Source organism: Perissodus microlepis, chromosome 19 (genome assembly GCF_051167445.1).
Source record: "Perissodus microlepis isolate ML-2025 ecotype Zambia chromosome 19, ASM5116744v1, whole genome shotgun sequence".
NCBI classification, from domain to species: Eukaryota; Metazoa; Chordata; class Actinopteri; order Cichliformes; family Cichlidae; genus Perissodus; species Perissodus microlepis.
In genome coordinates, this window is record NC_140479.1 from 26,412,429 (window position 1) to 26,438,097 (window position 25,669).

The 25,669-nt window shown below is 41.5% G+C and overlaps 2 protein-coding genes across 2 annotated transcripts; one reads left to right on the forward strand and one right to left on the reverse strand.

The window, feature by feature from the left end:
- Positions 1-2,630: 2,630 nt before the first annotated feature.
- fam161b (FAM161 centrosomal protein B) lies at positions 2,631-12,936 on the reverse strand. Its single transcript, XM_084915166.1, has 9 exons — positions 12,675-12,936; positions 11,347-11,548; positions 10,790-11,262; positions 9,774-10,084; positions 5,619-5,737; positions 3,715-3,882; positions 3,505-3,604; positions 3,288-3,427; positions 2,631-3,037 (listed from the first exon to the last, which is right to left on the reverse strand). Exons 2-9 carry the CDS (start codon positions 11,544-11,546, stop codon positions 2,956-2,958), a joined length of 1,593 nt encoding a protein of 530 aa, XP_084771292.1. The 5' UTR covers positions 11,547-11,548; positions 12,675-12,936; the 3' UTR covers positions 2,631-2,955.
- Positions 12,916-25,663, forward strand: coq6 (coenzyme Q6 monooxygenase). Its single transcript, XM_084915168.1, has 12 exons — positions 12,916-13,309; positions 13,622-13,756; positions 16,059-16,117; positions 20,307-20,433; positions 21,616-21,746; positions 21,832-21,939; positions 23,037-23,099; positions 23,201-23,308; positions 23,961-24,163; positions 24,359-24,474; positions 24,805-24,971; positions 25,529-25,663. The coding sequence occupies exons 1-12, from the start codon at positions 13,123-13,125 to the stop codon at positions 25,556-25,558; spliced, it is 1,434 nt and encodes a 477-aa protein (XP_084771294.1). The 5' UTR covers positions 12,916-13,122; the 3' UTR covers positions 25,559-25,663.
- Positions 25,664-25,669: the final 6 nt, after the last annotated feature.

Below are 25,669 nucleotides of genomic sequence, written 5' to 3' on the forward strand. Positions count from 1 at the left end.
CAATTTGCTAATATAGTGTAAGGGTGGGGACACTGGTGCAGGAGAGACGCTCAGCTCAGCACAGCTCGAGACACACAGTCATACTGTACCTTTTTGAGGTCAGTCTTCTCTCTGAACTCCTTCTGGTGCTTCTGTGCTGTGGGGTCTGTCTTTTTCTGTGTGTGTGTGTGTGTCTGTGAGTGTTTATGTGTGCAGGCAGAAGCCTTGCCTGACACTCTGGTGCACTTGTTCCTCTCTTTCCCCAGCTCACGGTGCAGTCAGGAAGACAAGTTGTGCCACAATCTTATCTGTCACACAGGCTTCTATCTCTCTCTCTCCCCTTCCCGTTTGCCTTTTGATATGCTCTCTCTCCAGCTCTGGGGATATTATTCATTCCGCTGAAGGAGAAAAAGAGGGATATCTCTCTGCTGCTCCAGATAAGCTGCAGCGAGACACAGCTCCTCCTGCAGGTGAACCAAGGACTGAGACATGCAGAGATGCTGCTTGCACACATAACATGCATTGCATTTAACCCAAAAAAATTAGCCACTGGATTTTTAAGTTGTAATCAAGTGAAAATAAGCAAGAAAACAGCAACAGCAAAAATGCTGTGCAGTGCAATTGCTGGGTAAAGCAGATAAAATCCATTTAAGGCCCACATGATCTATTTTGGGATGTGTCCCCAACTGCCTAAATTTGCAGCACATGCATTTGAAAAATGAAATGTGTGGGAATTTTAATACTGCACAGCGGCTAGAGTAATAAGAGACCTGCACGCACCACTTCGGTGAAATTATATTGTTCATCTGCTGAGCAGAGCCACTCCTTAAACAGCGCGATCATAACATTCAGCGGCCGAGCGTGCAGCCTCTCATTAATTTAAATGGGATGTGTTTGTTTCTTTCGCAGCCTCCACACATATCTGAGGCTGCAGTTTGTTTAAATAGATGTCACAGCCGCCTGCTCCATCGCGTTTCACCGATGCAGGTTCCCGCTCAGACATTATCTAACAGGTTGAAAGCAATTTGTTTTGCTTTGAGCTTTGCATCGGGGAATCAGAGGTGCGCAGCTTTCTCCTAAATGGACTACAGTGGCAGAGTGAGGAGGGATACATGGTTCCCATGACAACCTGACAGGATGTAGCCCTTGAAGCTTGATCCTGTGATATTTGAGCTTTCAAAGAAGCGACTGTCTGATTGTTATTTATTTCATATTATGTGACAACATTTTGGATTTTTCTCCTTCTCTGTATTTGTGAGGGATGGCTGAGCGGCAGAGGCACAAACAACAGGCTTGCCGACAGCTCCACAGTCTGGTCTCTTATTATTACCCATTTTTTCTTCACAGCAGTGGATTTTTGCACCATATTTATAGTGCAGACTGATCAGTCAAACTGAAGATAAAAACATTTAATAGAAAACAAAATGAAAAATAGCCCCACCTTAAAGATGATGATCCAAAACTAAATCAAACCGCTGAGAAACGATTTTGCGCTATATAGGCAGTCGCTCCTCCCACTTAAGGAAATAACAATTAAACACTAATTAACTGTTACATTAATTTATACAAGTGCTCAATCTAGCATTTAAAGAAATGTTAATAAGTTAGCAGTGGGAAAATAAATAAAGATGTATTTAGAAAATGTACCTGTTCATTAATTGTGTTAAATCAATGCATCCTTCAAACATCAGACAAGACTCCCCTTCTTTCACACTGGCCCAGGAACTTGACCATATAAGGAGTCCAAAAGGGCCTGGACTTGTTTGGCAGTTCCTGGGTCTGAGTTAGATAGAGGTTAGAAAGCAAATTAATCAGACGGAAATCTTGAAAACTTATTACGATTCCATGGCTAATGTGGAGGCAACGCTGCTAAGAAAAAAGCACCGTGTAGTATTTTAGAGGTCACGAGCCTCGTCGCCATGGTATATCTTTACTGCAATTATGCAAATATATTTAAATCTGAAGACAGCCAGCTGAATATTACTACAGTGAGATGCATGCAGTTCGTGCAGCATAAATATGCACGCTAGATGCATAGACTATGTTAACTCCTATCTAAGTGTTATGTTTTAAAACATGCTTAGTGATACCACTTAGTGAATTTTAATATTTTCTAATGTGAATTTACTACACTGACTCCAAAGCACGGCACAACAGCCTACAAAACCATACGAACGTGCACTGATCTCCATTGATTATGCTTGTAAAAATATTCAAACACTCCCATGTGGTTGGTAAGTAAAAATGTCTCGATGTCTCGAATTCCTGGCAGTCAGCTGTCAAAGAACAAGATACAGCGGAGGCCAGTGTGTAAGAGTGTTTGATGTGGATGTGCAGGCAGACCACTGAGATGGTTTGTGTGAATGCAGATGCATGGTAAGGACTGTTTATTTAGGTGGCACTGTGGCTGTAGAAATAACTGGGAACTTTAACCCCACAATCTAAGAAAAGCCAATGTCAGATGCCCTGTGTTCTTACGGGCCATGTTCAATTAGAAACATGTAAAAACATGCAAAACATGAATTTAAAAAAATAATAATAATGAAGTAAAATGCAACTGTAAGCATTAGAATATAAGCATTTAAATTAAAGCAAATTTAAGTATTGTCTTTTTAACACAGAGACTGATTAATGCTACAGACAAACTGGGCTCAACTGGTGTTCTCAGTTTATTTTTGAACCATTTATTCTGGCAACAACATGCTCATCATCTTCAAAACTACAGCTTACATATTCCTTGGGGAAAGTGTTGTAAAACCAACAGCAATCACTTATGTACATTTTTATAAAGTTTTATCTCCTTCCATTTGTGATTGCAAATTCCAGCTGTTTTGCGATTTCGTGATTTATAGCTGCTCATCTTAAACTATGAAACATTTGGTGTGGACAGTCAGCAGTGACATGAATCATTTTTGAGGACGGTGTTGTTTTCTAGTGGAGAGGCCACAAAACTCTGTGCCGCCTGAACCTTTTTGATCATGGCATTTCTTCCCCTTTGGACTTCACGCTCTTCTCTCCCACATCTTCAATTTTCTCCCCGTCTCCTCCATTTTCTTCCCTAAATCAGACATGTTGGGTTAGAAAATGACTATATTGTAATTACATCAAACTTTTACTTGGCTACGGAAATGGTCTTTTTTTTTCTCTAAAGACTGTAGAGCAAGCTCAGAAAATTATGTAATGCAACATGACCAAACCACATGAAGTCCTTGGCTCTCCCAGCAGCAGTGCTATTCATATTTTTACCGGACACAGTGGTATTACTCACAGGATGAACAAAACTTGCTACAATTTCTCACGCTGCATACCTGCTTCGAATGTCGTCTTCAGTGCTGCGGTCATCCTCGGATATGAGCCCTTCTCCATTTTCTTCAACGAACTGCTCCTTCAGCCCGGCTTTCTTCAGTTTGCTTCTGTATGTCTGCTCTGCGTGAGCTTTCGCATTTCTCTGCCAGTGAAAACTCAGACTTAGATTCCTGAACGTATGTCGCCTAATGCATGTAGTAATGTTCAGGCATTCCTTACCTGTTTCACCTGTTCAAACAGATAAGGGCGTTCACTAACTCGGGCCTTCATTTCCCGTAATTCTCTCATGTAATCCCTCATTCTTTGTTGATCAGCCTCCCTTCACGTAAGAGGAGATGATAGTTTTAACTATTGTAGCAGGCATGTGTGGTTCTTGTGACATGAAATGTAAAACTGCAGAATAAATAGCCTTACTTATACAGAACTCACCGATAGTTCTGTAGTTTCTCGTCATACACTTCTTTCAAGCTGCTGCGTGGGTCCAGTAACTTTGCATGGAGGGTTACTTTCTTCTTCATTGCTTGGGATCTCATTTGGTAGTTCCTCAACCAGTTCGAACTCTCTTGATTCTTACTATCCCTCATCTCCATTGATGTTCTGTTCAGGCAAAGATTGTCTGCATTTCAGATCATTTCATGGTTTAGGTGTTGAAACTATATAGAGCCAAGTTTGTTTTTTTTCCCCAGTGGGCCATGCTGACTTACTGAGTCACCGTAGCTACGTGGTAATCATAAACCACTCTGAAACTCTAAAAGCAACCCGACGTTCACCTCCCCAGAAGGTGAACATCAGTACACATCAGGTCAACTGTGACTGTCCTGTTCAGCACCCTCGAGTCCTCTGGTGCACTTCCAGCTACTGTTTTTCAATTTATCCCTGAGAGAATAACGATCACTGTCCCACTATGAGGAACAATAATTGAAGCATCAATACAAGGACTCACAAATGTCAGCAAACTCCTGGAGGAAGACTGCAGAAATCGGAATGGATGTGAGGGAATGCACAAAGAAGTGGAAAAACTAGAGGGACATATACGTTTGTCCTCCCCAAACAAACTGACCACAGCTAAGAGTGGAGACCCATAAAGGTCCCAGCATAAGTGCCAGCAACGATGTCAGGCACTTACATAGAGATGTCTAAATCAGGTCTTAGTGTCAGTGATCCAGGGTTTATGTTTTGGAGTGTTCTGTTTTGATTGTAATAGTTGAGTTATTCTCTTTGAGTGATCTATGTTTGGTTTTCTTGTACTTTAGTGCTCTCTTTTGATCATTTTGTTTCTGTTAGGTTGTAGCTCTTAGGTTCTTAGTTATTCTTTCAACGTGTTTGAGGTGTGTTTTTGTTTTCCTTCAGTTCTTTGGGATTATATTCTGTCTCCCTCAGTGTCTAGTCTCATCCTGTGTTTTCTTAGTCTTGTCTCTGTTTTCATTCCCCCCAGTCACACTGTGACGCTCGCGTGTCTCATCTTCATCTACATATTTGTCACGCTTCCTGTTTTATTTTGATAATCTTTGTTCCGTGTTCAGTGTATTGAGTTTTCCTTTTCTTTGTCTTGTCATGTCAGATTAGGTCCAGCTGTGTCTCCCTCTTGTTGCAAATCCTCCCGTTATCCTGCCTGTGTTTTTAAGTCCTCAGTCACCTTCTGTTAGCTGTCGCGTTCTCCACACTTGCTGCGTGTTCTTGCATAAGCTCCAGGTTCTCAAGTCACGTCTAGTTGTTTGTTGTCATGTCTAGTTCATCTTTTGTTTCTTTCTTTCAGCGTTCATATGCTTAGTTTTCATTTGTATTTTCCAGCAATAAAGATTTATGAAGTTAAGCTTTTGGTTTCTGAGTCCTGTCCTAACCTAGCCTGCCACACAGCTTACCATGACATTAGCGAAAGTAAGTAAAGGGCTTTTCACTGTGTAAGGTTCTTTTTGATTTGCTCCAAAAATCCTCCATTAATCTGGTAGACAAAAGATTATATTAAAATAGAATATTTTTTCATACACACGGCCTGAGACTTAAAAAGTGTTTCTATCAACTTCATATATTAATGTGGTGTATACTGATTACACAGTTATTATGTAACGCAAACCACTTTCTATTTGGTTATTTCAAAGTGTCTGACATTATATTGTGATACGTGGAATCTTTATCTGACTTAAAAGCTTAATAGCACCGGAGTGAACACCAGCATTACTAACTGAAGGACAGATTAGCCTCATTAATCTCATTTATCCTTACTGAAAAAACAAATTTATTGCACATGAATACGTCAATAATGAAGTCTTTTTTTTTCCTTTTAGGATACACTGAGACAAGATCTGCTGTCATCCATAAATATTCCAACTCACCTGATGGCCAATGAGCGCTTCCTCACAGCGTCTGTGATGTATGTGGGCAGTGTGTCAGTGGATATTAACGTTAAAGCCCCGAGTGACTTGCTTCTACTGAGATTACTCATTTTTGGTGCCTGTGGATGAAGAGACAAAAAAACTCATAACATAATTTTGTTAGCTGAAATCAAAACCAAACTGCTGGCCATCATGTGGCATTTTTTCAAGAATTTGAATAACATGAAGAAAATAGTAGCATAAAGATGTTAGTGTCAGAGCAAATGTAATAGCTTTTCTCCATCAAACATAGCACGACTAGCTTCATTAGTTCAAATGTTTTTTGAAAATGTATCACTGTTGACACAACAGACACTTTATCAGCACTGGGTTGGAACTCCTTTTTCACCCTCAGAACTGACTCAATTAATCATAGCAGCGATTCAACAAGGTGCTGGAAACATTTCTAAAACAATGTTGATCCATATTGACATGAGACATGACAGCATCACACAGCTGCTTCAGATTTATCCGCTGCACATCTATGATGCAAACCTCCCGTTGCACTGCAAAACAAAGGTGTTCTATTGGACTGAGCTCTGGTGCTCGGCGGTCACTTAAGTACAGTGAACTCATTGTCATGTAAAGAAACCACTCTGGTCATAACGGGATGGACATGGTCAGCAACAATACTCAGGCAGGCTGTGAAGTTTAAACGATGATGCTCATTTGTTACTAAGGTTGCCCAGAGTTTGACCAGAAAATATTCCCCACACTGTTACACCACCAGCAGGCTAAACTGTTGACACAAGGCAAGATGGATTCACGCTTTCATGTTCTCTAGGCTATATTCTTGGCCTCAGTATCATCTCCTTCAAGGTTTAATGTGTTGTGCATTCAGAGATGCTCTTCAACCCTTCCTATCAGCTCAAAGTAGTCTGCCCATTCTCCTCTGACCTCTGGCATCAACAAGTCATTTTCACACAGAGAACTGTGGTTCACTGGATAGCTTCTTTTGTTCAGGCCACTCTCTGTAAAACCTGTAGATAGTTGTGTAGGAAAATCCTAGTAGATCAGCAGTTTCTGGAATATTCAGACCAGCCTGTGTGGCAAAAACAACCATGCCACGTTCAAAGTCACTTAAATCACCTTTCTTCTCTATTCAGATGCTTGATTTGAACTTCAGGCTATCTTGCCCATGTCTATATGTTTAAATGCACTGAATTACTGCCATGTGATGGCAAATGTGGCTTTAATATTTATACTGACAAGCAGTCTAATATGTGTGCCTAACAAAGTGGGCAATGAGCGTATATTTCCATATATTAGAGTCCAAGCCTAACTAAAACAATGACTGACATTTTAATGCAAGATTAAATGAACTAAGGAAGACCATCATTTGCCATCAACAAGTGTAAACTGGTAGTTTAGTTTTTATGTGTAACTACAATTACAGTGAGAACAACCTCTTACTAAACAGTTACAGAAAAATAAAAATAAAAAGATTAATGGCAATAACAGCTTCAGGAATAATTTCATATCACCTACAAAAATCCTAAAGGATCTTCCGGAAATATCACACAGTAAAAGGTAATTTAGTACAATTACATGTGATTATTCTAGACATATGGTAACAGTTAAGCTAAATGTACAGTAGATATTTGCAACGTCAGTAAAATATTAAAAAATCTGCCTTAACCTTTCTGACAAGCGTCATAAAACAGAACTGTGGTAATTGGATGATTACAAAAGCCACAAGACACATGAAAGGAAGACGTGACGAAACTTTCACTGATCACAAAGTTTGGATTAGAGAAAATTACTGTTATTCTTACCTAATTACTGGTATAATTATTTTTAGCCTTTAATGCTCTCATGTGAATCATCCGCCCAGACAAATTTCAGTGAACATACACTACCAGTCAAAAGTTTGGACACCTTCTCATGCAATGTTTTTCTTCATTTTCACTACTCTCTACATTGTAGAGTCTCACTGAAGACATCAAATATGTGAAGCAAGATATATGGAACTATGTAGCAAATGAAAAACTGATAAATAACTCTAAACATGTCTTTGCATGCCACCCTTTGCTTTGTTGACAGTGCTGCCTTCTCCCAATGAGCATCATGATGGAGTCACCTGAAATGGTTTTCACTTCACAGATGTGCCTTCTCAGGGTTCATTTGTGGACTTTCTTGCCTTCTAATGAGGTTGGGACCATCAGTTGTGTTGTGCAGAAGTCAGGTTGGTACACAGCTGACAGCCCTATTTGACAACTGTTAGAATTCATATTATGGCAAGAACCAATCAGCTAAGTAAAAAGAAACGACAGTCTATCATTACTTTAAGAACTAAAGGTCAGTCAGTCCAGAAAATTGCAAAAGATTCTGAATGTGTCCCCAAATGCAGTCGTAAAAACCATCAAGCACCATCAAACTGGCTCACATGAGGACGGCCTCAGGAAAGGAAGACCAGGAGTCACCGCTGCTGCTGAGGATAAATTCATCCGAGTCACCACCCTCAGAAATCGCAGGTTAACAGCGCCTCAGATTAGAGCCCAGATAAATGCCACACAGAGTTCCAGTAGCAGACTCATCTCTACATCAACTGTTAAGAGGAGACTGCACGAATCAGGTCTTTATGGTCAAATAGCAGCTAAGAAACCACTACTAAGGAAAAGCAACAGAAGTGGAAGATATTTGGTTGGGGGAAGAAACAAAAGGAATGGACATTAGAGCAGTGGAAATCTGTGTTTTGGTCTGATGAGTCCAAATTTGAGATCTTTGGTGCATGCATGGTTCCCACCATGAAGCATGGAGGAGGAGGTGTGTTGGTGTGATGGTGGTTTGCTGGTGACAGTGTTGGGGATTTATTCAAAATTGAAGGCACTGAACTAACACGGCTACCACAGCATCCTGCAGTGACATGCTATCCAGTTTAGTTGGACCATCATTTATTTTTCAACAGGACAATGACCCTGAATACACCTCCAGGCTGTGTAAGGGCTATTTGACCAAGAAGGATAGATTGAGTGCTGCGCCCAATGGCCTGGCCTCCAGAGTCACCTGACCTAAACCCAATAGAGATGGTTTCGAATGAGAGGGATGGCAAAGTGAAGGCAAAAGGGCCAACAAGTGCTCAGCATCTCTGGGAACTCCTTTAGCCTGTTGGAAAACCAGAGTGTGCAAAGAAGTAATCAAAACAACTACTTTGAAGAATCTAAAATATAAAACAGTTGAGTTATTTCACACTTTTTGTTTATTACATAATTACGTATGTTTTCATTCATAGTTTTGATGCCTTCAGTGAGAATCTACAATGCAAACAGCCATTAAAATAAAGAAAACCATTAAATGAGAAGGTGTGTCCGAACTTTTGACTGGTAGTGTATATACACATCTTCTCGTGAAGTATGTCTCATTAAAAAAAAGATCCGGCTCTGTAGAATTAAAGGTTACAAATCATGAGTCGGAAAAACTTTGAAACACGAGAAGAATAATTCCTCTTTGAAGATGGATTGCTGAAGGTATTTTAAAATAGCAATACGATTCCACAACTGAGGAGACTTGTTTGCAAAGCCACGAAAAAAAATAACACACAAGGCCTCAAACCATACAATAAATCTCATTTCATGAAACAAGTCACAGAAACAAAAATGTGACCTGGTCAGATTCCCTTGTAACATTTTGTGAAATAAACACTGTGCTGTGGGACCAGGGGAATATGTTGGATTGCAGAGCTGCCAAAAACTGCGGAGTCAAAGAAGAACGGATTTAAATGAAACAGAATAACATCCTGAACAATATAGGCTTTAAAGAAGGTAAGTGGCTCAGAGCAAATCTCCTTAAGAAAAAGAGAAGGGTACTGATGTGATAAAAAAAAAAAAGGTGGGTGGATATGTCTCAAACTATCCATGAAGCAGAGCAGGGGTGAGAGACTTCAAAAAACTTCTGAAATGTGCATCTGGTTCAATACAGGGATTGTCCATTAAAACTGAGTTTAATATGATTTCTTTCCTGGCTAATAAAATATTTCTAAAAATCTGAGTTAAAACATGAACTCTACTACATAAATGTTCAGAGAACATAAACTAAAACGAGCATGTAATATCACAACTGAAGTCCAAAAGCAGCTAAAGAAATAAATACCAATAAGAAGCAATAAACATGTTTGACCTGCAAGTGTACCGGACTCGTCCTGCTTGGCCTTGGTGGGCGAGATGAAGTTCTCAGGACAAATGGCTGACACTTTGTCACATCTTTGCTCTGCATTTTCTTCAGCGTCTCTGTCTGCAAGGCCTTGTGCAACATGCTGAAATCAGGGACCTCGTGGATGATTTTTGGACGGAAACTAGGCTTCTCATCCAAAAATCTCAGCTTTTCTTTCCTGGTGCGCTCTGCTGTGCGAAGTTTCGGGCCATTCCGAGTAGGATTCTCCTCCCTCGCAGTCGCCTGAGAGTGGACTTTCCTGCAGACTTCCTGCTGGTCTAAATAAAGTTAGACAGGGTATACACTGTAGCCAATTCACTGCCTAGAGTGTACTGTATGCATGCACAAATATGATACAATAACAGTTGAAATCTTCCATTTAAAAACTCTTAATGAGAGTTTGAAGAAACACAGATCAAAATCAGCCAATCACCCAGTTTGCTTCCAGTGAAATTCCAAAGAAAATCTTCACTTTTGAACAGCTTCACACATAAGCACTGCTACTTTTGTGGTGTTCTATCAAATGCTGCCAACAAACTACTCAAAACTGATCTGAATCAACGAGGTTTTTTGTTTAAAGTTTTACATGAATGTCAAAAGAAAAAGAAAACATTAGACACCACTGTGTTAAAGGGTTTTTACACTAAATTTGGGGATTTTAATTCAATTTGATTCCTTAAAAAATTCACAATGTCTAATGTTCATTAAAGTGTAGCATGGCTTCTTTCAGATTTGTGGGCTTCATTACTATTTCTTCATGATTTTGGTTTTAATTAATTATTTGATCTCAGAATTTTGCCAGTTCAAGCTTTTATAGTAATTACTCTGGCTGTTTAAAACTTACTTATATGCAGCCTAAAACAAGAAGTCACAGGAATGCTTTACCTGGTTCCAAAGACCACAGCCCAGTTACATGAATACTAAGTACCCTTTCTAATTCATCTGTTCATAAAACCAAACTAAGTCAGAAAAGGAAAACCAACCTTTTGTCTCAGGGTCTGGGGAGTCTTTTATTTCTTTCGGAGATGGTTTTCTAACTCGAACACCGTTTTTCATATCTTGCTCGACTTGGTTTAACCTCGCAAGCAGTTTCTCCCTTTTCTCCTTTTCTCTCTGCAGGAAGCTGAAAGGCTTTTGAATGGAAAGCAAGAACTGCTTCCTCTGTTCGTGGGCCTCCTTCCTCTCCTTTTCTCTGTGCTCCATCATGTCCTGGTAGATGGGCTGAATGATGTGGCTGGGGACAGGAAGAGCAGAGAACTTCTTCTGACACTCAGCCTCAGCTTCCTCCTCTTTTATCAGCTGTGAAGTTTTAGCTAAAGGAAACCGCTCAGTCCTGACAGAACAAAGCTTCCCATCTGTTAAAGATAACCAGGCTGGAGAGGATGAGGTGTCGGGCCTCTCTGATTGTAGGGGTTTGTGGGAAGTGTTTAGGGTTTCTGAAGAAGATCTTGTCATCCTGTAAAACAGTACAGCTCTTTGAAATAGGTCAATTTTAAGTGGACGAAAGCAAAAAATAAAATAATAATATGAGGTAACATACTCTGTCGGGTTTTTACTTGAATCAGCTGACAGGTGAGCGTTCTGCTGAATCCTCTTTTCCAGCTCCTCCATCTGTATCCTTTCTGTCTCCTGCAGCTGCTGTTTCAGGGCCTCTCTAAGAGCCTTAAGATGCAGCTGGAGCATTAACTCTGATTGCAGTCCATCCTCCAGCAAAGTATCCAGCTTTAACTTATCATTCATACCTGTGATATTGAAAAGAAAAAAAAGAGAAAAAATAGATTTTTTTAATCTTGTGAATATCTATGTTGACTAGGAGCTGATATGCTTAATTTAATATTTTATTTGTCTATTGATAAAAACTATGACAATCATTTTGATAATTGACTCATAGTAGATGTCAACTGTCAGGAAATTCAATTCAACTTTATTTGTATAGCCACGCTTTAAAACAATATTTGTTTCAAGGTGTTTTATACTGTAAGGTGAAGACCTTTCAATATTAGAGAGAAAACCCCAACAATAAGATCAGCCCCTGTGAGCAAGCACTTGGTCACTGGTGGGAGGAGAAACTCTCTTTTAACAGGGAAAGATATCCAGCAGAACCAAACACAGGAAGGGGACAACATTTGCAAAGACTGGTTAATGGATGAGGGGGAAGAGAAGGGAATAGAACCTAGAGAGACCACAAACAAGACCAAAAAAAACTACAGGACTTAGTACCTAGTGTGTCTGTCTCCTGAACCCAAACTGGAAGATGGTTAGTTGGAAAAAAAGTGAAATACTTTACTGAAATAATGTGATACACTATAAGGACAAAAGTACTGGGACAGCTACACATTACACATAGACAAATTACTACATAAATAGTAAACAATATGTATGTGAATAATGTGTATGAGAGCAATGTGTATTTCTTCATTGCAATTAAAAACTTTTTTTTTCTTGCTGCTAAAAAAACTCTGCTGAACACGTTTCTCTAAGGTCTTTCTTTTTAGTAATCACACAAAATTCATGAAATAAACAATAAGGAAATTAGGATTTGTTCGTACTATAAACTGAGAAGGGGAAAATACAATCAAATAACTCTAATCAACGCAAATAAAAATTCCTGCATCCACGGACTACATTGCACATGCGCTCTGCTCTCAGTGTATGAGCTGTGTAAATTGGTCACTATGGCAACCACGCTCTCAGCGGAACATCGACATGGTTGTATGTGTTTAGGATTAATAGCGCTTGTTTAAATACGATTTATACTTTTCTTTCTATACAAACAAACTTCCATTTCATCTTCTGCTACTTAAGTTCCCGTTAAATACCAATATAATCACAGAAAAATCAACCTGAGAGTACTAATGAGCTGCCAACCTGGGAGCAGACGAGTTTTAACAAGTATTTCACGGCGTCGAAGATTCCTCCAAACGCTCAGTAGTTGCAGTACAGTTTGTTTGTTTAGCTAATGACTCCCGAAGTTGGTACAGTTCTTTGTATCCCACCAGAAGAGAGGTTTTAGAGTTTTTAGCCAGTTGTCAGTGCTGGTAGCTTTAGCGCTGTTTGTGGTCAGAGGCAGAAACGCCACCCGCGGAAATTGCCTTCTGTGATTGGTCGTAAAACCGGAAGTACTTCCTCTTGCAGCGTTTGTCAACACAACATGGTTGTTGTGTCACAGAAGAGTCGCCGTTGGTCTTAGAAGGACACATTCAAGGGGAAACGTCTGTCTCTTTAATTGTTGTATGACACTCTTCAAAGCCCGACCCAGGACTGTTTTCCTTTGTTTATCCAGAGGCTTCTCTCTCATGCGAAGACAGACTGAAACATGCAGAAGCTCACGAGGGCGTCGCTGGCCTTAAACGGACTCAGCCGGTGTTTTGTAACAGAAAAGCATTTATCTGCTATAAAAATCACCAGGCGAGGATTAGTATGTGCAGATCACGGGAATGATGTTTATGATATAATTATATCCGGGGGAGGGATGGTTGGATCTGCAATGGCATGTTCCTTGGGTGAGTGCTCGACTAGTGTTGCAAGACTTTGCTGTTAACTTGTCCAAATCCAGATTAAAGTTGGTGTGCAGAGTAGCAGTGCACTCTTTCTCTCACAGAGAGGGAATGTCACTTTCTACTATACTGGAAAAGATATCTCTAAAATGTGCTGGAGTATTAAAACATGTAGTCAGAGCTCTAAATCAAATGATTGCATCCGCTTCACAGGACAACGAATCCAATTGCAGGTTCATTACACATGTTTAATCTTACACATGTGCTCTCATATTTAAACTATATTATATATTGTATGCATTTACTTTCCATCCACAGGTTTGGATCCAAACTTGGAGGGTAAGAAGATTCTGCTGCTTGAAGCCGGCAACAAGAAACTAATGGACAAAGTCCCGGACACCTATAGCACCAGAGTTAGCTCCATCAGTCCAGGCTCCGCCACACTTCTCAGTGGTACAGTATACAACCAAATCTGAACAGAATCTGCTTGAAAAATGCAGCAAAATATAATCCTGAGTAATTTCCTTTCTGTGTTTGTTGTCCTTGACTACTAAATGACTTCTAAATGGCTCCCACAAGGTAAGTCAGGGATCAGACACTGGCTGGTCACCCATTTTTAGCAGGGATCGTATTTAACCACAGTTGTTCCTTTTGTAATTGATCACCTGAGGTTTTTCCTAGCAGTGTTTTTTTCCCTGTAGTACAGCTAAGAATGTGAGGTTTGGTCCAGCCCAAACTGCAGTTTAAATATGTCTCCTGAGCTTAAAGAAGTCAAAAGCCAAGGAAAAGGAGAGTCAGGGATTTGACACTGTAATTTCAGTTGGGCTTGATGGGCTTGTTTTTTAAACATAGTCGTTGTCCTAAATTACCACTTCAGGCCTTGAATCCATTAAAAATAGCGGTGGTCATCAGAACTTTTTCTTCTTCTTTCGGCTGGTCCCTTTAGGGGTCGTGGCAACATCCCACCCTATTCCTAACATCCGTTTTTGTCACACCACCCTCTGCATGTCCTACTACACTACATCCATGAATCATTTTTGTGATCTTTCTTTTTTTTTTCTTCTGCCTGGGAGTTCCTCTATTAATGGTTTTCACCTATCCAAAACATCCTTGCCTGTCTAACTTTGTCTCCAGACCGCTCAACCTTAGCTGTCTCTCTGATATAATCAATTCTGATCCTGTCCATCCAGATCACTACCAATAGAAATCTTAACATCTTCAGCGCTATCACCTCTAGTTCAGCTTCCTATTTTTTCGCCACCATTTCCAAATCATACATCATAGCAGGTTTCACTACCACCTTGTAAACCTTCTGGAGAAACAATCCCCCAACAATCAAGCGACCCTCTATGAGCAAGAACTTGGCAATGGCGGGAACAATAAACACCCTTTTAACAGGAAGAAACCTCTGGCAGAACCAGGCTCGAGGTGGGACAGCCATCTGCTGCGATCGACTGGTGGTTGGGCGATAATATGTGTTAGGATGTCACAAATCACACATCCAGGGAAGAGGCCCTGCAAATCAATGCAAAGTTGTTCTTTTTATTATAACTAAGCATTTTTATTCCCAGTGGAGTTGTTTCTTCCAGAATGACAATGCCGCCACCCATAGGGCAGGAAGGGTCACTGAATTGCTTAGTGAAGATGGCAATGACATAAATAATATAATGTGGGCTTTGCGGCCACAAGATCTCAGCTTAATTACACACCTATGGAAGATTTTAGACTAGCGTGTTAGGCAGCATGCTCAGCCACCGTCATCAAAACACTGAATGAGGGTATATGTTTTGAAAGTATGGTGTTTCACCCCTGCAGTAAATTTCCAGTGACTTTCTTTTTTAGAATCAGTCGAAAGCTGCATTTAAGATGTTCTAGATTTAATGTGGTGCAACAGCTTATTAAGGTAGTTTGTTAGTTTTTCTTTCAATATGTGACATGTCTGTAAGTTAAACCATATTTATCCAGGTTCATGTCTACACATGCCAACCTCCTACCTGTCTGCCTGGTAGACTATGCAGTCCAGTGTATGAGCATGTGTGATAAACATTATTTTTGCAGGTGCCAGAGACAAACCCTAAAGTTTGTCTTAGCATCTCAAATTAAGCCCTTCACATATCTTATTTGTGTTTTCAGTCACAGTGATCCATTAATAAACTTTTCCTCTCCAATCACAGACTTTTATTTTGACTGTAGTGTCAATAAAAATGTTGAATGCGGCAGTGCAATTTGAAAGGGTAAATGTGAGACGTCAAGTTTGGCTTTGACGTCATTGCCCGCGACTGACACTTGCACAAAAAATTAAAAGGTTACTACAAACAAACAGTGACTGATGAGAGATTAATGAATGATCTGTGCCATCCTTTAAGCACTTTATAATGTTATGTTTGATGTCTCTGCTTTAATTAATGCTCCTGAACAAAGGAAAAATGCACCCACAACCCAACATCTGCACCTGATTGTTGATCCTGGAGCTGCCAAAAGTGTCAGTCCTTAACCCTAGTCACAACATTCTGCACATTATGCAAACATGTGCATTCATTTTTGTTATATTTACTTCTAAAGTATGACTATGATTATTTATCCACACACATACTTTTTTTTTCCATTACTGTTAATTGCTCTGAAACGTGCAGAGAAAAACACTAAGGCGCAGAAAAATCCAAACTTCCCTGAATCAGTCTGTGTGAGTCATCTGTGGATCTCTGAATGACTTCACAAACCACATTTGTCCAATCTGACCTCTTTCTTTTGTCAGGTATCGGAGCATGGGAGCACATCACAAAGATGAGGTTCAAGCCCTATAAAAAGATGCAGGTAGGTCAATCTTAAAGTTAACATTGTTAACTGTGAGTATACCTTGAGCCTTCTTTAACACGGCGCATCTCCCCGAGTCGTCCTGTTGCACCGTTCGGCTTTTCCTTCTCACGTCCTCCAGACTTTGTAATTTACTGGCATACTGGATGTATTTCTGTCATCCATCAATCTCGACACTGTGCAATTTGTGGAGAGAAAAATCTGTGACGCTCAGCCTCCGCTCAGTCATTCTTAATAACCAAGCAACACAATACTCAATGTAATTGTTCTCATTAAAATGCCAAGCGGTGGTTTCGCGTGACATGCATTTCGTTCATTCCTTTGTGCAGTTTATGCCCCTTCAGTATCACCGCGCAATCTATAGCACCCCAAAACATCAAAGAACACAAGGCATATTTAAAAGTACAGGATGGCTCTCTGACCATGCTAGTTCTATTTATTAAAATTATGTTTCCTATGAGGAATACATTATTTTGACATTTTCAAATTGGTATACCCCCCCAAAAAATCCTCTAATTATGAAGATTCATGTGAACAATAGGAAGAAGATGAAAGATTAGGAGAGTGGTTGTTTGCTGCAAAGTCGAGCCCGCTTTACAGCTGTGGGTACAGCCTCGGTCCCTCTTGTAAGATGTGGTCGGTGTGTACCAAACACTCGACCGCAGGGTTTCTCTCTGGGCCTAAGATGTCATCATGCAGTGCCTCACAGTGATTATGGTAGTGTACCTCACCCATTATACCTTCACTCTGCTACCACTGTTTTGGCTTGTTTGCCCATTGAATTTCAGTCATATACATCCCAGTCATAGCACTGGAAAGTATGTTCTGCAGGTCAACTGTAGAAAGCAGACTTTCCCTGCATTACAGTTTTTCTCAAATGCTAAAAGACATGTCACAAACGTTACCACCAGGTCCCCCAATGTCCAAACACAACACCCTTCTCTAAAGCTACATAAACACAACCACACCTTCCCACTGCAAAACTCAAACTCCCACACCAAGAGAGCAGCTCGAAGCTGTCAAAACTGTAAACACTATACACAGCATTACACACTACAGCAAAACAACTGAAAACACAATGCTCAATTTGTGAGAAGGTTCTTTGGTTCATAACTGCCAATGCATATTTTTATAAACTGTACAGTAACGGATCGTCATAGAACCCTGTAGAAGATTAGGCATTTAGATTTGTGAGTTTCACATGAAGACTATAAATCTATAAAAACATCCTGCATGTACGTACACTACTGTAACACAACTCAATGCAAAAAACAGAATCTATCGCACACAACAGTACTCTCGGAAACATGATCAGGGTGTGAAGTCTTTTTTTTTATCGTCTACACGGTCTTTTTACAGTATTACACACAGTCACTGTGCGGCATCATGTCGCCGAGCTGCATTGGGCCACATCACCTCATCCACATCACAGGCTATATTGTCCCTTGCTAGGCACCGTGGGAAAAACGCCCTGGAATGGCGAATCCATCCCTGGAAGGCCTCCACTGGGATGTCAGCACAGGCCAGCTCCATTGCCCGTACGAGGTTCTCTCTTGTGTATGGCTGTCTGTCATACACCTTCCATCTCCATGATGAGAAGAACTCCTCTATAGGGTTCAGGAAAGGGGAGTAGGGTGGCAGACAGACGTTTAAAAAGTGGTCACTGTTGGTGGTGAACCACTCTCTGATTTGGTGTGTTTTGTGGAAGCGGACGTTGTCCCAAATGATCACATACATGTGATGTGCTAGCCTAGGATGGTGTTGTTGACGGTCCAGGAGGATGTCTTTTAGCTCCTCTAGGAAGGTGAGGAGACGTTGGGTGTTGTAAGACCCAAGGACAGCATGCCGGTGGACAAGCCCCTCCGTACCCATAGCTGCACAAAGAGTAATATTACCCCCCCGTTGGCCAGGAACCTCAGTGATGGCTCTTTGGCCAATGATGTCACGGCCTCTTCGCCTTCGTTTCTGGAGGTTGAAGCCAGCCTCATCCAGGAAGAGGTACTCATGGGGTCTGGCCATCGCGTCCAACTGCATTATCCTCTGTGAACATGGAAAAGCATACAGGTGTTCAGAACGGTCAATCAGGTAGCACAGTATTGTCCAGAAGTAATGTAGGCCACTAAGCAACACAGTATGTCCACTAACTGTACTGTGGACATGGATGTATACGTACTTGCACATACTCGTAACGTTGTTCTATGTGTCGCGCAGAGTTGCGCTCAAAGGGAACCCTGTAGACTTGTTTCATCCTCATCTGTTGGCGCCGGAGAACTCGGTCTATTGTGGACACGCTGACAGCATCAATGTTCTCAAAGTTTACATTATCTGCAATGACTTTGTCTCTGATCTCTCGGAGTCTAATGCAGTTGTTCTCACGGACCATATCTGCAATGAGGGTTTCTTGTGCCGCTGTGAATATGGCAACCCTCCCACCTCTATGTGGCATCCTTTCAGCTCTAAAGAAAGAAACATGTGTTGTCAATTGACTGATTTATATGTAAAACTACATGTAAAGTAACAGACCACTTTCACAGGCCTGTAAAACTGTAGTGTGACAAAGAAAGCAATAGCGTACTATACCTGTTGTGTTGTCTAAATGCCTTGATAATGGTGGCCACGGTGAACCTACTCAGGTTTGGATGTACTCTTCGTCCCGCTTCAGCCATTGTCATGCCATGGCCAATGACATGATCAATTACTGTTGCTCGCATATCATCTGTTATGATGGTGCGAGGTTGTCTTCTTCTCCCACCTGGACCTTCTCCTCTCTCTTGTTGGCCTCCTTCTCTTCCTCCTCTACTCCGAACTCCTCTTCTTCTTCTTAGGCCTTCACCTCTTCCTCCTCTGATCTCAACCCCTCTTCCTCTTTGGCCTGCAGCTCTTCTCCTTCCGCACGCTCGAATGCCTTCATCCATTGTGATTGTTTGGCATCTTCACCAAACTATGCTTTTATAGGTGGGGTCACATCATTAGCAACAGGTGTCTTCAATTTTGAGTCGTTGTGTGTAGTGACTGACGCCAGGTGTGTTCCCTGTGTTCAAAGATTGGTGACTGTGGCAAGCATTTTGCATCACATGGGCTTTCATTTGAGAATATGAGCAGAGTTGTTTTGCAACATGTGTTTTAGCAAGGAAAAATGTGTTTAGATTTATGAGTACAGAGGGTTGTGTTTTGTGAATTGTGTCTTCATGTGACATGTGTTTATGGTACTGGAATATGGTGGCTACATTTAGTAAATGTGTTTAGACTACTGGTCATTTGGGTTACAGGATTGGCTTTTGTGTTTTAACATTTGAGAAAAACTGTAAAGTAGGCGACGAGGGTTTAGATTTGAAACACGAGCAAACCGTTTGTTTCTTTTTCTTCCTTTCTGTCTTTTTTTGCTAACGAGGCGTTACCCCCCCCCCCATTTTCCCTATAAATTTTTATTCACGCATCTTGTTTGAGTCTTGCAAAAGAAGTAGGAACTCACTCTGCCCCGGAGCTGCATCATTTCACCCTGCATTAAACAAAACCAAAACAATTTTTGGGCTGGTCTCAGTAAATCTTTCTTCCCAACCACTTATCACAAGCTGCAAACTCACTGCCATTAGTGGTTTTCTCATGGGTATATCTTCCTACTTTATGGCAAGTTGGAAAAAAGTAGCGCAGCAGCATATTACTGCAGAATGACGGGTTCTGTCATCCGGGAAAGGATCAACCTTGTACAAACACTTTTCAACCCCCCCCCCCAAAAAAAAAAAAAAAAAAAATCCCGTTTAGCTAAAGCGGTGCTTTCAGGGTTAGAATTACAGTAGCCTAAAACTATATCTCACTCTGCCACTTTTGGTCGCAGATAAATATTGACTCTCACTCTGTAATGTTCTCAAACATGACATTTGTTATTTGTGTTTCCCAGAAAGTGTTTGAGAGAGAGAGAAAAAAATCCACATCACAAAAACATTATTTGGTCCTCCGCCTCACAGAGCTCCATTAAAGCTGAAGTCAGCTGTCCACACAGAGCGCTGCCCGTGACACTCGCCGCTCTGCGTTTGATGCATGTAGGCTGTGCCGTCCTTCGGCGGCAGTTAACAACTTTGATGTGTTCAGCCCAAGCGAAGCGCCATTTCTCTGCTTACTATATATAGGAAACGGAGATGCGTTTAAGGATAGACTTGTAGACCGCAGGCGTAATGAGTCTCTCATTTAGGTTTGGGATGCCTGCTCAGATGCCCTGATCACATTCGATAAGGAGAACGTGGAGGACGAGATGGCGTACATCGTGGAGAACGACCTGGTCGTGGCCGCGCTCACTAGACAGCTGGACAGTCTATCTGGTAAGATTATGATTAAAACATGAAGCATCCCCCACCCAGAACACACACAAACACACAGCAGTTTGATTTCTATTCCATCTCCCTGCTGCCAGACTCAGGCAGCTAAAGCCACCACTTTTATTCCATCCCATCCCCAGGTTTTGTTTATTTGTACTCTCTCTCTCTGTCCCTGTGACTGTTTTTAAAGACAAGCTCTTGGAGCCATCCTTGTTTTTCCTGCAATTTCAATCTAAACCTCACTGCCAGTGCTCCAGCACCCTGCGAGGACACGTGAAATGGTCCAGTGACCTATTTAAAGCCGCCATGTGCTCCCGGGCTGTGCCACCTCTCAAGACGCTAAATCGCTGACGGGGTATAGCGCCGCATTGCCTTTGACAGCGTCCCAACTTCTGTGAGGTTCACAAATAAAACTGAGCTCTGCTATGTGCTCCACAGTTAAAGTGGCATATTTATAAACACTTTTCGGCGTCGTGCGCCAAACAAAAGGGGCGTGCGGTTGCATCACGTTTGTGCCTCATGTGCCACCAGCTGTCTCATTTTTAGCATTTGGGATTGTTATGCTCAAGATGCACATGTACTCGAAAAATCTACTCCTCGCCAGCTGTTTTCAATGTAAGCCCTGCTCACCAGTCACTGAAAAAAAAACCAATTTTTGACTTTCGTGTTGCAGAAACTGGTCTGTGGATGGGTACCACTCCAAGTCAGCGTGAGCCAGAGTACGATCTGGATCCTTACATGTTTTGCGATGTCCAGCTGTGGATATTTTAGGATGAGGAGCAGTTTTAGTGCGAAATCTAACAAGCTGATAGCGTGTCTGAAGTGTGGATTGCTGTGCTTGTAGATAAACACTATTAGTCAGTGCAATGTGGCGTGCCAAGACCATTAAGAGGACTGTCAAATGTGAACTTTGGCAGCTACTATATGCCACCGAGGAAAACCAGTGGTGTTTTATGAGGTGGTTTATAGATCTTCCACTGCTTTTGCTGCAGGCAAAAACCATCCTTTCTTTCCTTAAAGGAAAAAGTGGCTGATGATGATATATTCACAGGACCAAGATTGATCCCTTTCTTGTGAGAAAGTCACACCAGCTGCTCATTTCATTTGAGAAACTCAGTTTTTCTTTTCTTTTCTTTGAACAGTAGTCACCATTTTTTTGTGTGTGTTTCTCTGGTGCTTTATTAGAAAACGTACAAGTGAAGTACAGGTCCAAGGTGGTGAAATACACATGGCCCATGCCTTCCCAGGAAACAGACTACATCCCATGGGTGCGCGTCACGCTGGCTAACGGAGAGACTCTTCAAACTAAGCTGCTGGTCAGTTTAATTTTATCACGCAATCTGTGGTTGTTGTTGTGTCATTTTTATTCCATTAATTTCCTCCCACTCATCTGTTTTGCAGATTGGTGCAGATGGACCGAACTCAATGGTGAGGCGGGAATTAGGAATACCCACAGTCAAGTGGAATTATGACCAGTCTGCTGTGGTTGCTGTACTGCACCTATCAGAGGTGAGCGTTAGTATTTACACAATGTAAATCCCCGTAATTTGAAGGCTCTTATGCTTTTTTCTTATTTTATGTCTCATATGTACATTCAAGGGACGTTTTATTAGGTCCTCAATAGCTTCAATATTCGATGTGTTACCTTTTCAGAGATGGTCTTCTGCATAATTTGGTTGAAATGAACGTTTTTTTCTTCTTCTGCTCTCTTAGCCACGTCTCTCTTGAAAAAGAGTTTGTAATCTCAACGAGACTTTTACCCAGATAAATAAAGGATAATTAAATAATAAAAATTTGAGGCACAGTTGCATTCCTATTAGTTTAAAGCTGTCTGACCATTCTCCTCAACCAGGCATTTTGACACAGAGAACTGGCACTCAGTGGATATTTTCTATTTTTCAGCCTGATCTCTGTAAAGATGGTTGTGTTGGAAATTCCCAGCAGATCAGCAGTTTCTGAAATACTCAGACCAGCCAGTCTGGCACCAACAAACATACCACATTCAAAGCAAAGTCACTTAAATCACCTTTCATCCTATTCTGATGCTCGCTTTGAACTTCACCAGGTCGTCTCAATCATGTCCACGTGCCTAAAGACACTGAGCTGCTGCCCTGTGATTGGCTGATCAGATATTTGTGCTAATGAGTAGTCTAACAGGTGTACCTAACAATGTGGCTGGTGGGTGTGTATGTACATATATACTGTTAGAGTAACAGATGCTCATATTAAACCTTGCAGCTGCTCTAAACACTCAAGCTGAACAGCTTGTTTCAGGCAGAGGATGAACTGAGGGGTTGTGTGAAGGCCAAGTACTCTGAAGTGTGAATCATGCAAAGCTACTCTACTATAGTCCAAAAATAAAAAATATTGAGCTGGAAATGAGCATAAGTCTCCTAAATATTTAAGCAAACCTTATTGTAAATTCCTTGGTGGATTTACTCAATGATTTTGTTATAATAGTAATTTTAACGTCACATCTGTCAGCAGTCGGAGAACAGTACACCCGACCTTTATGATATTGTTTTTATGCACAGTTTATGATATTCAAATATAGCTGTACAAAACAATGCAGCTGTTTAATACGTTTTAATTTATGTGTCGGACAGCCCACGGAGAACAATGTTGCATGGCAGAGGTTCCTCCCAACAGGACCCATTGCAATGTTACCGGTAATATCTGGATTTTTTTTTTTTTTTGCTGCTGCAGTATTTTCATTCTGTCACAGGAGCATTTAATGAAACTTCAGCTGTTGCGTTTTGTTCCTATGCAGCTGTCCGACACACACAGCTCTCTCGTGTGGTCAACCAGCCATTCACTCGCAGAGGAGCTCCTCGAGCTGGATGAGGAGCGCTTTGTTGACGCCATCAACTCTGCCTTTGTAAGTCTCGGTTCATACATAAACTGCCAATGTCGTATTTACACTCAGGTTCCCTGTCTGTCAGTAAGATTTTGCAAAGTGTCTGTATTTGTATGCAGTGTGCCATATGTGGCACGAGGTTCTCCATACACTTCCACCATGAGCAGTTTTAAGTGGCTCACGCAAACAATACGGTCATTGTTTAGCCCAAACTATACACAATACTAATATTTCATTGCAGGAACGATACACCTTTCTATTTTTTGTGTTTGGAGAAACTCCTTTTTCCCAAGCTGGCTATTTTTACTGGGCCTGCTTATGGACGGGGTCACCACGGTTGAGTCACGTTTGGTTTTAGGCCTGGTTTGCTAATTAAACCTGTGGTCTCCCAGTGTCGACCATTACTGCATGGAATGTTTTTCAAACAGAGCTAATTCAACTCCATAGCCTGACCGTCATCTTCTTTTAATTAGCCCAGCTCCCGAAGCCTTGCCAAACCAGTTAGTTAGGGAGGGGGGAAAAAAAAAGAAAGCCCTTTCGCTGGCCTGGAGTTCAGCTTTGCTCCTGTGTCAGCTAATTTCTTTGTCCACTAAGGGGACGGTGTCTGTTTTCTCTCTTTTCTGGCTGCTTTTCATTCTCTTGTCTTCTTTCCTGTCTGTCTGCTCGCTGGCAGTGGAGTAATGAGAACCAGTCGGACCTAATTGAGACGGCTGGCTCGCTGTTTCGAGGCGCTCTGTCAGCCATCATGCCGTCCGCAGGTTCACCTCGACAGCTTCCCCCGAGTGTGGCGGGGATCGGCCCAAAGTCACGGGTCATGTTCCCGCTCGGAATGGGCCATGCATCTGAGTACATCAGACACAGAGTTGCACTCATTGGGTAAGATAATAAAAACTAAAAGTAACAACTCAAGCATGTTAATGCCTTTATAAAGGAGAATGTGTATTACAAGGTCCTGAAAAAAATTGCTCTTTAAAGCTTTTAACTGTTTGCTTAGTCAGCTAATAAAGGGATGGTGATTTGAACTTGTACTGTGTCTAGAACTACTTAACTCGTCTTTTATTTCTATTTCAGGGATGCGGCCCATCGTGTCCATCCTCTGGCTGGTCAGGGAGTTAACCTGGGATTTGGTGATGTGGCCTGCCTCACGCAGATCCTAAGTCAGGCGGCCTTTAACGGGAAAGACCTGGGTCAGTGAGAACTCTAAACAGACATAGCACGGCGGTTTTCACTAAGCTCTTTTCCATTGCCCCAGCTCAAACGCACGCCGTCGATGTGAACTATAAAAAGCATCAGCTTTTCCGGCAACATTCATTTGATGTTTTATTTTTTGCCCATTCTTTCCTGGAGCTCTATGTAGTCGCTTTTCATAAAAAAAACACAAAAATGCTGGTATGTGATGTTCTAAAGTTAACATAGCGCCAGTGCTTTGAGCTAATGTAGAAAACACATGACGGACTTATTCGGCTTAGAATTTATTCTCAGTTTTTTAACCTCCCGGTTCACGTGTGTTTGTGCAGGAGCAATTCAGCACCTGCTAGAATATGAAACCGAACGTCAGCGGCATAATCTGCCTATGATGGCTGCCATCGACCTCATGAAGCGGCTGTACTCCACCAACGCCGCGCCTGTGGTTCTTCTACGCACCTTCGGTCTGCAGGCCACCAACATGCTCCCAACGCTGAAAGTAAGCCTCTCCGTCTGTTCTAGTTTTAGATGTTAGCGAACTTGGAAATCGCTCAGATAACATCAACCACCTGTCAAGCACAAACCCCGCCTCCACCTTGACCCCACCTTCCGCCCACTTTTCTGATTACACGGAGCTTTACTTTAGCAGCGTCTATAATTTTACTGGTTCTCAACCTACTACTATGGCATCTAAGTTTAGCCTCAAATTTAGTGTTACCAAAAGTGTGTGGGTGGGGTGCACGGCTGGTCCTGAGGCAGCGGACAGTGGCTTGTGTTTTCACACCCCTTTTATTACCGACCACTCATGTGAAATGGCTTTATTCCATACTAAGTGATTCAAACCAACACAACTATAACGGGTTGTAAAGGCATCTCGCTGCTGAGGCACAAAGTTAAAAGTCACTTTCTTTTTTTCCACATTAAATGCTGTGAGTTCACTGCTTTACAGGTCTTGTGTAGAGAGTTTGCAGTGCCGCTCGCTTATAACAGGCTTTTTCTGAGCATGAGACAGAGGGTTGGAGAGTGTTTAAGTTCATGTCTGTTTTCACTTCACAGGAGCAAATCATGGCATTTGCGAGCAAATGATGCTTCTCTCATGCAGCGGCCGTTTGTGGATCTCCAGCGACTTTCAGCTCTAAATGTTGTAATGTAAAAATACAATAAAATAATAAAAATTTTATTTTTCTCTTTGCCTGT

What these genes read in the sequence shown, in the direction of transcription:
- fam161b (XM_084915166.1), bottom strand. Translation starts at nt 11,546, where the DNA reads ATGAATGATAAGTTAAAGCTGGATACTTTGCTGGAGGATGGACTGCAA. An exon ending in AAGCGCTCATTGGCCATCAG is followed by an intron (nt 3,883 to 5,618) that starts GTGAGTTGGAAT and finishes TTGCCTGAACAG; the next exon opens with AACATCAATGGAGATGAGGG. An exon ending in TGTTTGAACAGGTGAAACAG is followed by an intron (nt 3,428 to 3,504) that starts GTAAGGAATGCC and finishes TTTCACTGGCAG; the next exon opens with AGAAATGCGAAAGCTCACGC.
- coq6 (XM_084915168.1), top strand. Translation starts at nt 13,123, where the DNA reads ATGCAGAAGCTCACGAGGGCGTCGCTGGCCTTAAACGGACTCAGCCGG. An exon ending in ACAGCTGGACAGTCTATCTG is followed by an intron (nt 20,434 to 21,615) that starts GTAAGATTATGA and finishes GTGCTTTATTAG; the next exon opens with AAAACGTACAAGTGAAGTAC. An exon ending in CACAGAGTTGCACTCATTGG is followed by an intron (nt 24,164 to 24,358) that starts GTAAGATAATAA and finishes TTTCTATTTCAG; the next exon opens with GGATGCGGCCCATCGTGTCC.